The 17,164-nt window shown below is 47.0% G+C and overlaps 1 protein-coding gene across 3 annotated transcripts in view; it reads left to right on the forward strand.

The window, feature by feature from the left end:
• The window catches only part of YEATS2 (YEATS domain containing 2), a 1,498,478-nt gene that overhangs the window by 334,076 nt on the left and 1,147,238 nt on the right, over positions 1-17,164 (forward strand). For all 3 annotated transcript variants that reach the window (XM_086943990.1, XM_086943991.1, XM_086943992.1), the window contains exon 10: positions 6,081-6,240. In XM_086943990.1, coding sequence (XP_086800116.1) covers positions 6,081-6,240 — 160 coding nt within the window. The remainder of the gene's footprint in view (positions 1-6,080; positions 6,241-17,164) is intronic.

Genomic DNA, 17,164 nt, shown 5'->3' on the forward strand with positions numbered 1-17,164 from the left:
TGCTCCCACATGGGCGAGACAGCCATGGTACACAACGTTCCTGGAGCTTTCAGTAGCTCCTCATCAACGGCTATGCCTTGCACCCCATCTTCTAACTCAGAACCATCGAGAAATCAGACACCCAGATCCCAATCAGATGAACCTAGCGATATGGCTCCTGAAGTCCTAGAATTTGGATACCGTAACTTGCCTCCAGACTGCATGAATATCATTAGGGAGGCAAGGAGACCAACTACTAGAGCATGCTATGCAGCCAAATGGAAAAGATTTGTTATTTACTGCAACAATAATCAAATCAACCCATTAGATGCTTCCATACAAAACATTATATGCTACCTACTGCATCTTCAAAGATGCAACCTAGCATACTCTTCTATAAGACTGCACCTCGCTGCTATAGCAGCATATCTCCAAAACAGACAACATTTTTCACTGTTTCGGGTACCAGCAATCAAGGCTTTTATGGAAGGTCTCAAAAGGGTGATTCCTCCAAGACACCCACCTTCACCAGTCTGGAACCTAAATGTAGTGCTCACCAGACTCATGGGACCTCCTTTCGAACCGCTACACTCATGCGAATTGCAATTCTTAACGTGGAAGGTGGCATTCTTGATTGCCATTACTTCACTCAGGCGAGTTTGTGAACTACAGGCCCTAACGATTCAAGAACCCTTCATGCAAATACATGCTAACAAGGTAGTACTTGGAACAAACCCTAAGTTCATGCCAAAGGTCATATCCACTTTCCATATTAATCAATCTATAGAACTGCCAGTGTTCTTCCAAAATACAGTCAGTAGCTGAAAGAACCCTACACACACTAGATGTAAAGAGAGCTCTGCTTTATTATGTGTACAGAACTAAATCATACAGAAAAACAAAACAATTATTTGTTGCTTTTTCACCACAACATAAAGGAAATCCCATATCAAAGTCAGGAATAGCCAGATGGGTAGATAAATCCATTTAAATATGCTATCAAAAAGCTAAACGCACGATAACTGTCCCCCCAAGAGCACACTCTACGCGCAAAATGGGGGCATCCAAGGCTTTCCTAGGGAATATTCCTCTTGAAGACATATGTAGAGCAGCCACATGGACTACTATACACACTTTCCCAAAACACTACTTTGTAGACGTAGAAGCAAAGCAGCAAGCTGCTGTAGGCCAGGCTGTCCTCAAAACTCTTTCAAACTGCTGCAGCTGGCACAGGTAACCACCGCTAGAGGAGATACTGCTATACAGTCTAGGCACAAGATATGAATTCAGCAGCCCACATGCCTCGAACGGAATATGCTACTTACCAGTATGCATCTGTTCTTGGCTTGTAGGGCTGCTGACATTCATATCGCCTGCCCTCCTCCCCGGTGCCTGTTGTAGCTGCAGCATTATCTTTTGCATGGCCATCTCTTGCTTTACTATCTCCATCTCTGCCACAATGGCGAAAAACAATCTGAGGATGGAGAAGATGCCCATGCGCACTGTAGTCCAGGGGAGGAGTCGCCTATCTTGTGATACTTCAAAGACTCTTCCAGGACAACAAGGTGCAATCATCCGGATCCAACACTAGGCGGCGATCTATGCACAAGATATGAATGTCAGCAGCCCTACATGCCAAGAACAGATGCATACTGGTAAGTAGCATATTCCTTCCTGAAGATAAATAACTTTCAATATGATTGTGTCACCAACACTCAGCAAATAAGAATTTAAAAAACTTGCTCAGAGAAGAAATGACCTACCTCTTACTGATTCAGCTTCATCGTGCTATTTTCATAAATCCCCTGTCTGTGTCTACTTGTACATAGTATCCTAATAAATGGAAAGAAAAGAAGTGGAGGTCTGGCAGAAGTATCTGCCATGCTTTGAATATAGCCTCTTTTTAGGTCTCGCCTGCAAGAACTATAGTCGTCTGCTCAGCCGACAACGAGTGGAGACAAGAGATGGCCACGCGCGCAGCATAGTCAATGGGAGAGACAAGAGATGGCCACGCGTGCAGCATTGTCAATGGGATTTGGTTGCGCGCTTGAGTCAGTCTCCAATTCAGGCTCGGAGCTTGCGCCAGGACAGCCGATGTGCACGCTCACGCTTTCAGTTTTGCGGCCGGCGATCCAGGGAGCTCCATGCACCACGGCCGCCACCATGAAGATGTTGGGGGGATCCATGAAAATGCAGCCCTCAGCCCCCAGAGCAGCGCCAGCGGTAAGCGGGCTTCGGGGGCTTCAGTTTGAAAAACAATACCCCGAGCCCCAGTGCCTCCCAGTGCTGCCCAGAGTGAGCCCTACGCACACACGCCCCAGAGCAACGCCTTCGATATGCGTGCTCTGGGGGCTTTATTTTTATTTGCAATAAAGGGACTTGTTTTAAGCTTTGCGTTCGTTTTCAATTGTGGTAACATTGTCATCACGCAGGCGATTTTTAAACTCTAGCAGTCCGTTTTAAGTCTCAGAAGTTTAAAAGTTACGCAGATATGTATGTACCACACAATACATCTGAAAGGCTGCGTGGCGTTGTCGAAACCAAAGTAAATACTTTGAATACAACGGAATTTATTTTTGTTGATCACCTCGTGTGCAGTGGCCTCATTCGGACCCCCGCATGCACCTAAAATTGAGAAGATAGCGGGAAAGCAGCGTCCCGTGGAGACCAGGTATTTGTTACACAAAGGCAACACTTCTAGTTGAAAGAGAACGCATTGTCACGTCCAGATGAACACACATAAAATATATATTCAAACACCTCCAAAGGAACGTCGCGCACGAATAGGCTGATTTTCAATTTGACATTAAGGGAGGCCAAGTTGCTGAAACGCGTTTGTTGGTGTTGCAAGAAATCAGCTTGAGAGAGCTCGACGCGATGTTTCTTTAAAGGTGTTTTGAGTATATACACGAGTCCATCTTTGTGCTCACTGCACCCACTACACTGAAAGCGATGGTTCCTGACGGGAACAGTGAAACTAAATATATAATTGTTTTTACAATATTGATATTTTAGTGCCCAGTGGGAAATTTCCAGATTTTCTAAGCTGTTAAAAGCAGACTTTTGGGCCTCTTCGCCTCAAACGGTTCTGCACGGATTTTCGGGAACAAGCGCTATATACACAAATGTGTACATTCTATTCTGTATTGCACGTTTTATTTCACAGGCTTGCGATGGAGAACAAAATCATATAGCTCTATGAAAAATAAAAATATGCCCGCGAGGGCGGCACAACACTGCTTCTGCAGGGCTTTGAGACTGGGGAGAACTTGCTAAATTCAGTAGCACTATTTTTAGTAGTATTTTCACATATTGTGCATCCCACCGCTTACTGCACCGTTTTGGGAGGAAGAAAGAGAGTGCTACATTTTTAAGTGACATATAGGACATTTGGGTAACTTGTGTATCATGTCTTACTGCATCGCCTTGAGACTCGAAGAGCTTGCTGCAGAAATCTGTATATGCTGGAGTACCTCAGGGGGCAAATGTGCCTGCTGCAAGACTCTTTGAGATTGGTCTGCGGGGGACGGTGCTCAAATGGTTTTCTTCCTTTTTGGCCGGCCGCCGGCAAACGATCTGGACATCATCTGACACCGCTGTAATGCCGCCTTTGGGAGTCGGGGTCCCTCAGGGCTCTATATTGAGCCCGACCCTTTTTAACATCTTTATGACCCCTTTGGCGGCGGTGGCGGAGTCATTTGGTGCCCGGATCGTGTCGTATGCCGACGACACCCAGCTCCTCTTCTCTTGCGAGAGAGGGGCTGACTTTGACGGGGAGAGTATCCAGAATTGCCTTGGGGCTGTGTTCGCATGGTTCCAACTGAACAGCCTCAAGTGCAATTCCGACAAATCGGAGGTACTCTTCTTCGGGTGCGATACGGAGCCTAGCTGGCAGGCCTGGTGGCCCATCGACATGTTCCCTCCGTCCGGCTCTTCTCCCATGGCTAAAAACTTGGGGGTTAAGATGGACAAGGGGCTGACGATGAAAGCCCAGATCCTGGGGGTAACCGGCACCTGCTTCGGCCTGTTAAAAATGCTGCGGAGGTTTCTGCCTCTCTTGTCCGAGGAGCACAGGAGGCTGACGGTGCAGGCTCTGATAGGCTCCAGGTTGGATTATGCCAACATTCTTTACCTGGGCCTGCCAGAGTATCTGCTGCAGAGGCTTCAAGTTGCACAGAACGCGGCGGCCAGGGCCATCTTTGGTCTAAGTAGACGCACCAGCGCCTCTGGGTTGTTGGTGACGTTACACTGGCTACCCATTCGCAAACGGATCGCCTTTAAGGCTCTGACCTTGGCCTACAAAGCACTCCATGCTGTGGGAGCTAAACATCTCCAAAAGAGACTGACCTTTTACCACCCGACGCGCTCGTTGAGGTCAGAATCTCTACTTTTGGCGGCTGTTCCGCGTGTGAAGAGGGCTCGCCTCGGGGGCCGCTCTTTCAGTCTGTTGGCCCCACAGATGTGGAATTCATTACCGCTCCCTTTGCGGGGGGCGTCTACTCTCCTTGATTTTAGAAGAGGTCTCAAAACCTGGCTGTTTTCCCAATAGGTCTGCCAGTAGTTCCGCTTTTTTTTTCTGTTTGCTTTTTAACCTCTTTTAGCTGTGTTGTGTTATTCTGAAATCTGTTCTCCTTACCTAAAGCGCCGGGACACTCTTTTGAGTAACCGTTGCGCTATACAAAAGAATAAATAACATAACATAACATAACATCGGTGTGTAAACTGCATGCATCTGGTTCAAGTTCACCCAGGGCCTGCTGTCCTTTCAAAGAAGCAGAAAGAGAACAGTTGAAAGCCTTTCCTTTTTTTAAAGACATTTTAATTGATTTCCATTCTTCCTACCCGCCCTTCTTAGACTGAGACTCCGCTGTTGAACCCTGTAAGGAGCCTTGACACCATACATATTTATCACTGGTGTAATTGTTAATTCTGATGCTGTGTGTTATAGTGCTTCTTCTGTCGTAAAGCGCTCGAATATCTCCCGCAATGCCCAAGCTATACAAACCTCATGGATACGTGAATAATATAATAAATAAATGCATACATACATAATGAGTAGTAAGTACTAGTACCTGTTTCTAGACACCAATATATTACTCAGATAGGTGTGTAAAACATGACGTGGTTATTGCTGTTCTATTCTAGCCATTAGCCGGGCCAACAGAGACACTTACGGAGATCTTCTAAGCAACCCCCCAGGCTCCAACGCTGCAAAACATCTGAAGGAGGCCCCAGCAACACCCCCCCCCCTGCCGCCTGTAATGGAATTTATTACACAGGACTTCCTGGTTCTACCCCACTGGCTTCAATTTAATCTTAGAACATTTGTTGTGAGGACAGCAAGAGTGGCCCCTCCCAGAAAACCCCTGTGGATTGTAAGATTAATGCGAGCTTTCACAGTGGGGATTACCCTAATCACTTCCTCTGCAGCCGGGAGAGCCTGTGTGTGACTTCCAAACAGAGGACAGGATGGGCACACCCCTACTGCCCCTCAGCTACACCTCACCCCTCAAGGGGATACAAGGGGGTCATCCTAAAAAAGCATTAGCGGGGCAGCTAGCAGCAACCCCCATCCACCGGACCCCACCCCTGACTGGAATTGGTGGGCTGACTGCATGAAATACTCCCTCGGACAAATAAGGTCAGATGGGGCGGAAGGGCCTTTTCATCTGTGGCCCCTAAACTGTGGAACGCTCTTCCTCTTGAGATTAAATCCCAACCCTCCATGGCCCTCTTCAAGAAAGCCCTAAAAACGTGGTGTTTCACTAAGGCCTACCAGTAAGCATGCTTTTGGACCTTACACCTCTTTTGGTAAGGCGCCTTGATGCCCGTTGGGCTAAGTAGCGCTATATAAAGCTGGCTTCATTCATTCATTCTGTCTCTCTCGTGTCACATCAACATTTGGCTTGTTTGTACTATGGTGTATGTTGTTGCCTCTTAAATCAGTAAGATTATCTTTCCTGGCCATTTGAAGGAAAAGGGATGGGGCACTGTAGAATTATAAGTACCGAAGTTGCTACGGTTAGGAATTTGTTGTTTTATTTTTTAGCATTGATTCTCTCATGGATATCTCTGAAATGTTTTTACTCATCGTTTCACAGGTTGTCGACGTTGAGCTTCATCGACATTCCTTCGGAGAGGACTCACCTGAGTCTGTGTATTCCAATGATTCTGTACCCTTGGATGTTTCTTCACCTGTCAAGGCTTCTTCAACCATCAAGCAGTTGCACAAGCCCATTACGAGTGTACCAGTGACGAAAGGTAATGTCCTTGTGACCCTTTTTTAAAGCAATATATTCTAGCTTGGATCAAAGTGGACATTGTATTCTTCTGATGTACAAAATGTCATTCTCCAGCATTCTCAAGCTCTTCTTTTGTGCCAAATTCTATTTTCTCATATTGGTTATTATTTATATAGAGATTCATAAATTAGGCGTCATTGTTTGAGACTAAATCAAACTTATGAGACACCTGGGGCTATACAGCGCCTTCTGTTACTCTTCACAGCTATCATTTTATATCTGTCCACTGTATTCTGCAGTTATTTTCCAAGTGTGCCAAGCTTGTTTCAGGTGTCTGTTTCTTTACATTTTTTATATTTTCAATACACAATATATTTGGATTTGGTTTTTAAAATATTTTTCCATGACATATTGTGATTGTATTTTCTTTACTTTTTTCTTTATTCTTTAAAGATGTTCTCTTTCAATAGTGTTTTTATTTTCTGTCCTTGTATTATCATCCTTCTGGTGCTAATGACCAGGGCAAGTACTGTGTGCCATATCCTTCCAAGCCTGAGCTATGCGCAGGATTTTGGCCAAGGCTCCAAAATGTGGAGACCGAAAGCGAGAGATGCTGTGGCTTTAAGGACTATGCTTTTCCAATTTGTGGTTTCATCTTACAGTGGCTTAGAGGGTGAAGAGAGTTTAAGTCCTCTTTCAGCACAAAATACTATCTTTCATTAACAATACACAATTCTCCTAACGAAAGTGATTGCGCAGATGAGCTACAGAAAACTAAAATATGAATCTTCCCAGAGAAGATTACATTTTCTTACATTAAAGGTATACACATACTATCAAGGCCTGACTAAGCTGCAGAACACTTAGGCCCCTGAGTGATGTGTGGTGTATTTGTCCTAAGGCAGCTCTGATGCACGAAATTCATTTTTTATCCATTAAAATGACCCTCTTACAACTTTAGTCCCCCAGAAGCTGTGCTGTCCACTCCTTGAATTCACAAATCAGTCTCTGCTTAAAGAACTATCCCTCCTCTACCCTAGGGGGAAATACAATTCTTTCTTGAGGTTTATCATTCACAGGTTACTAAGGCTACTTCCATACTGATAAATTCTATGAGATGTAAGGTTTCTGCTATAAACAGCCTCCACAAATTAATCTGCCTTAAAGTATGGTCAGCCCAAAAACCTCACTTGGGATTCATTTGGATCTTTCCCCTGCTTCTCTTTGATGAGAATACTACTACCTCCACACTTCACTGCCTACGTCACAAATTCAAGATGGTGGTTGAAAACTGGATAGAGATCTAAAGAAGTAAGAAACCTTTGAATTACCATGGACTCAAAGTTATCAATGAACGCCCAAATGGACAAATTAGCAAGATATGCTATGAAAACTCTGCAATGCGTCTTCCCCCACCTGGGATTTCCACACAGGTCCAGGCTACTATCTCTCTTCTACTGTGTAAACTTGATTACGCCACTGGCCTCTACCACCGATCATCTTTATCAGCTGTGAAAAGACTACAACAAATTCAGAACCCTGCTGCCAGACTATTCCGACATGTAAAGCCACAAGCCCATATCTCCCCTGCCTTGAGGTTTGCCAGAGGATCCACCTTCAAGCGGTTTGTATCCCACACAAAGCAATACATGGAACAGAAATGCTTTTCATCAGGAATCAAATAACCAATTACATACTACAGTGGAACTTTTGCTCAAGATTGGCACCTGGACTAAACGTTTATAATTTGATTATATGCATGTTTCTAGATATATGTATTTCTTTGTACAAATATGTATAATAACTATTGTTTTTACAATAGATATTCCTTAGATCTTAACAGATGTTTATATTATGTATGGTTAAATATATACATATATAATATTCTGTATATAGTATGTATGATTAAATATATACATATTGTTGGACTTGGCCCTTCTGGAAGGTTCACCCCTAAACTTTTTGCTTATGAAGGTGACTTGGCGTTAGTGATTTCTGGCTGTGGCGCACTTTCCCTTTGTGTCCCAGGGTAAAGTGCGTGCGTGTGGTGAGGTTGGCCTGCCCTCCCATAGGAATGCATGGGGAATGCATGTCTACATGTTAGTTCCGGATGCGTGCGGAGTGCAAGCTCGAGTTTGGCATGTGCGGACTCGTGTGATTAAATGCTGCGCAATGATGTATGCGGCGGGATTGTGTCTAGTGTGGAAGTGCCACTTCTAGAAGTTGGCATGGTTGTGTAATTTGTGTCTGGCGTGTGATTGGCTGGAGCTGGCTAGTGAGCCTGGCTCCAGGATTCAGGATGGGTCTGCCCCGGTGGTGAGTGTTGAGATTAGCATGCTGATGTGAGGGGGGAGTGCACCTGGGACCTGAATAGGGCTGGGCTTTCCCCACACAATGCTGGCTCCGCCCCCTGTGGTGCGTCTAATGACCCTAGCATGGCCAGTGAATAGTGAGAAGGACTGAGCCCATCAAGAGTGCTCCCAAACCAGCTGCGCCTGGTTTTGCCCCCACCCTGCACCTTTAGACAAAGGGATTTTTGTGTATAAAAAGAGGATGTGATCTCTTGTAAAATGTTCTTGTTCCCAATTCAAATCTACCAGGGGCGTGCTGCTGCTCGGGCCCAGGGGAAGGCTTGCCTCCCTGGGCCCTGCCCAGCCCCTGGATATCCTGGATGCCTAGAGGACTTTTCTTTGCTGAGGAGCTGGTTGCTCCATTTCCTTGCCCCAGGACCTTGCTGCATCTTCTTAGCCCCCTGAAGGTGCTTTCCTCTTTATCCCAGGACTTCTGGTTACCTTTAGCGCCCTGGTAGCGCTGTGTGCACCATGCCCGCTTATTTTTCCCCTAAGCAGGTGCCCACCCTGCATTCTGCCAGACTATTTGCTTTATTATAATTTACGGGTGCCACCCCGTTTATCTGGCCCCTTAGCGAGTGCCCACCTCGCTGCTACGTTTATTTTGCCTACCGAGGGTGCCCACCCCTCATTTGCGATCTAGAAATCACCGCCGCGGCCCTCTCGCGCCGCAAACCGGAAGTCAGGCACCGTAGTGCCTGACGATAGGCGGGACTTCCGGTTTGCCGGAGGAAGTCCCGCCCGCCGCTGCCCTGGGATTGTCTCAGAGTCCCGCGCCAGCCGGAAGAAGAGGAGCCCTGAGCCTTGAGGGCTCCACCTCCCAAGTCCCGGTCCCGAGATGGGGGACCGGGTGAAGATGCGCCCTCTCCTGTTGCCAGATGCCGCGTGGTGGGGCTCCCAGGAGTGAGGCGAGCCCTGGAGGCAGAGTCCTGCGCTGTCCCCAGAGAGGGGACAACACCGCGGCACCACAGTGAACAGACGCCCAGAGCCCGGTAAGGATGGGGGGCTCGGGGCTGTCCCTGGTTGTTCTTTGAGCGGCCCCACGTGATTGCGGGCCGCTCCAACGATTGGGCAATTCTTCTTCACAGAGGGCCCCCGTGGGGACCTGGGGTCAGCCACAATATTTCTAAAGCCCCGTGTGGCTCCAACATGGGGGGCAAGCGCTCTCCCGCCATTTGGCCTACTAAGCTAAGGCCCCAGCGCACCCGGGAGGTGCTCCCGCGTTGGGGGCCATGTCATGAGTAGAGTTCCAGAGCGGGGCCCTGCACCTCCCTTCCATCTTGGTTATTTTTAAGCTCCATAGTGCTTGGGGGCAAGCCTCTCCTGTCTTGGGGGCTCCTGGAGCACGGCGATCTCGGAGCCAGAGGGCTCCAACGCTCCCCATGTTGGTCCTGCAGAGCCTAGATGGCTCCGAACCTTTGGCGCAGTTTTGGTTCCAGGGGCCAGTGAGGGCCCATGTTGCAGTTTGATTTCACAGCTGCCCAGCAAGTAGTGGGCAGCTGCACCGTTTAGGTTCTTTCTTTTCTAGGGACATGTGTTCTCTGGACTCAGGAGTGAGGCGCACTCCTTCGCCCCTACTTGGCCTTCCCCATCTGTGCAGCACTTAGTGCCAGCTGCAGCGTTTAGGCCCTGTTCTGTCCCTGTCCTAAGCTGCCCAGCAAGTGGTGGGCGGCTGCGTTCCAGTGTTTAGATTCGTAAACAGCTGAGTCCAGGTGATGCGTGTGATAACAAAGAACTGCGCACTTCACCGACGGCGTAACCCAGAGTGGAAGCGCATTCGGAGTCTCAGAGGAGTTTTTGGTTAAAGAATCCTAGTCCCGTGAGAAACGTTAACCTTACACTCCCCCCCCCCCTCCCCAAGTCCGTTCCTAAGTACCTGCTAGATGCGCTAGCACAGAGGCGCGTAAGCTGACATTTCCTAGTACCGGAGCAGAGTTCTGTGGAGAGAAGCTTCAGCGCATTCAAGTTGTATGAGGAGGAGTTCGGTGGCGAACTTACCGGCGTTAGCTGCATCACGTCGAAGCACCTGAGGAGAAAGAAAGAGAAAGACAGAGATAAGTGACAAGAACATTCATGAACTCAGTTTTAAGTTAAAACGAATTTGAGTCAGAAGTTAACTTACCTTGATAAATGTGGAAGATATTAGCACTACTGCCTACGCTGACAACAGGATTAGAGAGGAGTTGAAAATCTAAAACAGGAATACAGGAGAAAACGGAATTAGTAAAATTACAAGAGAAGGTGTACAGAGAAAATAAGTTAAATAATAAGTAAGTCAGGAAGCCTCATATAAATACTTACAGAGTAGCCCTAGGAGGTTAAGCATTCCAGTTTAACATTAAAATTAAATGTATTCACAGTTAGCAGGAAGAATTCCAAGAAGACAGCAAAAGGCGCCCAGGATAGCTGAGCAGGAGAGCCGATAGAAAGTGAGTAGAGGGAGTAAAAATAAAGATAGAGGCAGGACAGAGGAGAGGAAGGATTAATACATTGTGCCATTGTGAATTACAGGAAGAAACCATAACAGAGAAGTTCAGTCATATCCGAAGCCTTTACCAGACAGATGAGGGCAAGACTCTTGGCAGAAATGGTAGGTGAGGATTAGGGAGAGTAATAGGAAAGAGTAGAGAGGGAGTGAGAGATATAAGGTTAAGGATATTGTAATCTTTCCCACAGGTACCTAGCCAGTGAAGGTCTGCAGGTCGGACTGACGAGCGGAGCCATCCAAGAGGATCTCTTCTTGTTGTTTATTATTTTATCCAATTTCCCCTTCCCCCAGAGGTAATAGGTTGGAGTCTTATATTTAATGAGCTCTAAGTTATTGCCTTAGGTGGATTCGGAAGCCAGCATCTCTGTTCCCGTGCAGTTACTACGAGTATCCTTTTAAGATCTGACACACATATATAATATTCTGTTTATATTAAGTATGGTTAAATATATACATATATAATATTCTATGCCTAATATGTTTATAGGTCACTATAGTTTTTATACAAGTTATTTGATTAGATACTCATAGGTCTCTGAGTTTTCCCCCGGTCTCAATATATACATGTTTTCATAACTATTTTACCTACAAGTGCTTCACTATTGAAATGGTAAGGGAAAGGTAAAATAAAAATGAGTTATAAAATATACACAAGTAGCTTCAAGTACAGCAACACTACACATAGCTTCAAGTACAGCAACACTTCAAAGTCTAAGTTTATACAATATAAATCTGAAAATATTATCTTCCTTATACCTGTGGACCCTTTCTAAGTGTCATGTATCTGTATATTTATTGCTTTACTCACCCTACACCTCTCAATATATCCTCTACCTCCACTCTCTGACTAATCCCAAACATCATTCAACTACTGTGATCTCCAAAATAAACCTTTCTAGACTGTTCCCTCCTCAATCCCTACAGCTTACCCCAAACCTCATTGTACTAGTGTGATCCCCCAAACAACCCTTTTTTGAATTTTTCCCTCATGTATCCCTCTTTCGACTCACCCGAACCTCATTTTACTACTATGATCTCCTTAATCCCTTTTCTAGAGACTCCTCCCTAACCCATCTCTTCTTTTACTCATGCCCAATTTCATCTTACTTCTATGATCTCCCAAATAACACTTTCTAGAATCTTCCCTCTTCTATCATTCCATTATCCTATTCAATCTGAATAACAGACTCACATGTCCACCACTTAAATTATCCCGGATTTCCCTATACTAATCTACCACTAATACTTTTGGGTTCGGAGTAGCGTGCTACTCACTAAAAAATGCTTTGACACCTCATCAGGGATAGTAAACGCTATATAAATACGATTGCATACATACATCTCAACCTTCCAGGCTCAACCTATCCTACTAAATTACTCCATCACCCTTTGATTGAGGAAGGTATGATGGGGAGTGGCATACTAATCTGAAAGAAAAGTGTTACTTATAGATTCCACCTTAGAAGTAACCCAGGCGTCAGACTGTATCTGGAAAGATTTTCCGTCTGCAGTACCTCTGCGTGTCGGAAGGTGGCGTCTGTTGGTTCGGTGTCGGCATTGTGGTAGCTGGGATGATGTTGCAGCAGCTACTTAGACGCCACTCTTGCGCGCTGACGTCAGTTCTTTCTTTTTTCGCACCAGCCATAGCAGATACGGGAATGGCAGTACCTCAGTCATTTTTTTACTACGTTTTTCTTGAATTTTGTCGACGTCTTCTTACGAATCTTTGACTCCAGGCAGGTGCATGAGGGATGCCCGGGTTTAAGGCCTGAAGTTCCTGTAACCGGCTGAGGTCCGTCACAGATCCGCACCGCATGTGCCTCTTTTTCCTGGAGCGTGACCACGACCCCAAGTCGCGCTCCAACTGTCTGTTGTTGAACCCGAAGGCTTTGTGGGAGCGGTCCAGAAAGCTGCTTGAATGCCGACAGTCGGCTCCGCGCCATTCAAGGTCCCAGTTGAAAGGGAGGTTGAGGGACCGCTCGCGGAGCCATTGCCATTCCGACAAGTCATCGAGGTCTTCGCACTCTGGATCGGGTAAGTCGAAGCATAAGAAGAATTTGAAGAAGCATAGTCACTCTTCGACTTCTGCTCGTTGGTCGGCTGACCCGACGAGGCACGCCGGTGGTGCCCGTCTCGCGACTCCGCGCACGGAGCCAGACGAGTAGACTCCGAGCTTCCCTCCCTTTCCGGGACCTGGAGCTAACCCCACCCAGCTTCATATGTTCAATGAGGCGATGCATGCCATCTTTGGGTGGACCGACCCGCCGGCGCGCGCCTTTGGCACCCCGCGGACTCGGTTGGGGGGCCTAGGTCTTAACTGACGGCTGGTTTGGCCCCGGCAGCGCAGGCCCCTCTTGGTTCCAGGCCTGGATCCGGAACGGCGCCGGTTTACCTCACTACGCCTCCACTGGCGCAGCTTCCCTCGGCACCACTATGGCGCTCGGCGCCGGTCGGCTCCCTGGCTGGCGTCGCACCCGGCCTCCATCCTGACGTGGACACAGAGCCGGACTGGCGTCGCCCGACGCCAGATCCGTTGCCGATTGGTACTTTGGCCCCTGTGTTCCACCCTGGCCATTTTCAGCCTGTTTGTCAGCCAGAGGAGGACTGGGAGGTGTCAGGTGACCCTTTAAGTAATCAGCTTGATACTGAGCAGGACTGGAGGGAGGGCCTGGGGGATGCCAGTAGTCTTGACACTTCACCGTCCTTGGCATGTTGTCTCCTCCTACCGTGGCTACGGAGGAGGGAGCATCATATGCTGTGGTATTGTGTAGGGCGGCCGAGGCTCTCAACCCCGAGCTTCCTAAGGTGGCTTCAGGATTAACCTTCTGACTGAAGTGCTTCAACCGGCGGCAAGCTTCCAAGCTTTTCGGAGCCCCTGTTGCTGTTTTAAGGAGGCCTTCACCAACGTCCTTTTGGGCACCTGGTCCAGGCCCAACACAGGGGCTCCCATGGACAGGATGATTGCAACTGCCTGGCTCCGGGCAACCCCACTTTCCTGTCCCAACACCCCACCCCAGAGAGCTTAATGGTCCAAGCCGCCACCTCCAAAAGGGCCTTCCCTTCCGCTCCACCGGAAAGGGAATCCAAAAAGCTTAGGAAGAAAATGTTCTCTTCCTCAGTTTAGGACTGCGGTCCGTAAATACTGCATGTCTCCTGGACCGGTATTTGCACTCCGTATGGGATACTGTGGGGCAAGTGCTGCCTCAGTGTCCGGAGGAGGCCCGGGCAGTGCTCTCTCTCAGGCTGTTGCCGCAGGGAGAGATGCGCTCCGTCGCTACGCCTGGATGAGGTCTACTGGCTTTTCGGGGGATGTTCAGAACACCTTTATGGACATGCCCTTTGATGGCCGTCGCCTTTTTGGCGACAAAGCAGCCAACCCCCTAGAGAGCTTTAAGGATTCACTGGCTACTGCCAAGTCCTTGGGCCTCTCCTCCAGCGCAGTCTGCTTTTTGCCCCTTTTGTGACTACGGAAGAGGTGCCCCGCTACGTCCCATCCAGGCCCACTGGCCCCAGCAAGTTACCCAACCTTCGCGCGGCCGGGGACGTGGGAACCAGCGTCATGGTTCAGGGGGCCAGCGGGCAGACCAGTCCACCAACTCTGCATCAGTCTCCGTACCCTCCTAGTCAGACCTTTCAAGCCCATCAAATGCCAGTGGGATGCAGGATTGCCATCACCTCCCCCACTGGCGCAGCATCACTTCGGACAGGCGGATTTTGCAGATAGTCCGAAGGGGCTACTCCCTCCCCTTCGAGGCTAACCCTCCAGCCATGCCACCTCGTTACCACTGCATGTCGGAGGATCATCTGGCTCTTCTCCAGCGGGAAGTTACAGCTTTCTCGGCCAAGGGAGCCATCGAGCGTGTTCGTGCCCCAGAAGTAGGTTGTGGTTGTTACTCCAACTACTTTCTGATACCAAAGAAGAATAGGGGCCTGCGTCCTATCTTGGACATCAGGGACGTCAATCGCTTCCTAAGTCAATCGTTTAAGTACTCCGACGACGTCATCACGGTGCCCACGACGCCCACGACGGACGCGGAGCTGCAGACGACGCCTACCGACGCGCAAGGGTACTGCTAGGCAAAAATTTCCGGATCCAGTCTGATGCCTGGGGATATTCTAAGGTTAGGAATCTATCACTAACTAATGTCTCTTACAGATATATTGTTACACAAGTAGTAACTTGTGCTTTAAGTATCATATGGCTCAGAAACCATATCAATGCTTTTACAGTATTATTTCATAATACTCCTTTTACTGTACGCACTTTACTTTATGATAAGTATTGCAATTGTGGCAATTCACTTCTCTTGCATGAGAAAGAAGACTGCTCATTAAATAACACCTTTTATTGAAAACGCCCGTCTCTCTATTTCTCTGCACTCTGGTGAAACTAAGTATGCATGATTGACTGAGTGAATTAGCTATCTATTGTTTTCACACGACTCTGGAGACATACTCCTTATTCTGGAGGGAGCAAAGTTGTCATGTTTATGCGGTTGTCAGAAACTAATCTTTTCTTGTCTAATCAGGGAAGTTAACTCCTCCCTGTTCATTCTAGAAAGTTTCTAGTGACCTCTGAGCTAGCTGGCATACCTAATTAAGTCTAACATATTCAGTAAAGACCTAGTCGGCCTTAGTCCTACGTCTAAACTGCCTTTTATGTTATTCCAATGCGCAGAGCATATTTGGAATATAGGAACTACACTACATGGCGCCCAACATTTGATAAGGCGATAATCTAACGCAAGATACTAGAGTAACTTAGTCGTGCTTTTTCACACAGACCCCTTTTTCCCGTAAAAACTCCAATAGACGTCTGGAGTGGGTGAAAGCTTAATATCCGCCGAAACTTAGTAGGAAGAGATTCCTATGTATTAGTTTTCGGTTTAGTCAACGTTGAAGGATACAGTGTTCCAAAATATTTTGCACCTAATCTTTGTTTCCTCAAAACTTAATCTGCAAAAACTTTCATTAAACAATGTCAAAAAACTGCGATAACAACGAAACCGGTGGAGCCGTAGTAGATGCGAATCAACCGGGTGCAGACCTTACAGGGTTTAATGAAGATAACGACTCGGATGCAATAATCATCCTGGTCAATATAAGAAAAACCATAACTATAAAACTTATAGAGAATGGAGTATCATCAAGAGGGGGTACAGTCGTATTTGTGGTAGAGGCACATGAATATCGGCAGACAGAGGTATTCTATTCCTGGATAAATTTTCCAGCAGCACATGCTGTAACTCATGAGTTCCACTACTACAAAATAGCGGAAGCTCCAGAGGGATACTCTCCTTTCGAGGAAGTTGAAATGCCAATAACATACCAAGAGCACCTGCTCTGGTTTAATGGCACCCTAAAACATCAAAATCACATTACCAGGCTCGGTCCACCAGGTAGACCAGGAACCACATGGCCGGTTCTAGCCAGCTACACACCACACCCCGACTTTGAAACAATGTCAGACAGAAAACTTTTAGTTCCGTTAAAACAACTAATTAAAATACATAGACAATTGGTCCAATATGTCATCCGGACTTCAACAGTCCAACCTGCAATTAAAATTCCATAAAATACCCCTCAATAGGGGAACACAAATAAAATTACACCACAGAATATACAATCATGTCTTGGTAAAACACCCGCAAAACGGGAACAAATTCCATTCTGGTTAGCTCAAAAAATAACTCAAATAGAGGCAGTATTTCCAGATACTACCCCTCACGAAAAACACAGAATTCTGACTATCTGTCTCCCAGTGAGGATCGCACCACATGTGGAGGACTGTGACACTTGGGGCACTTCTTTGCTTCTATCTGCACAAAAACACATGGTGTTCCGTCTATGGCGGTTATACCAGATGTACTAAGACAGATTCAAAATGAATACGGTCCAGAACCTGCTTTAATTCTGGGTATGAAATTACTGAAAGACTTTAAGCAGGTCTCGGCTATATTATTAGCCAACATAAAAGGAGAAGCAGCATGTGTGGCGATCCGCCAAAAATTGAAAGAGACGGATATAGCAGACCAACCTTTTGAACTTGCTAAAATAATTGAAAAATCCTATGAAGAATTAGGTAGAGATAGCTTGGGTGGTAA

This window comes from Lissotriton vulgaris, chromosome 11 (assembly GCF_964263255.1).
Source record: "Lissotriton vulgaris chromosome 11, aLisVul1.2, whole genome shotgun sequence".
Taxonomy (NCBI): domain Eukaryota; kingdom Metazoa; phylum Chordata; class Amphibia; order Caudata; family Salamandridae; genus Lissotriton; species Lissotriton vulgaris.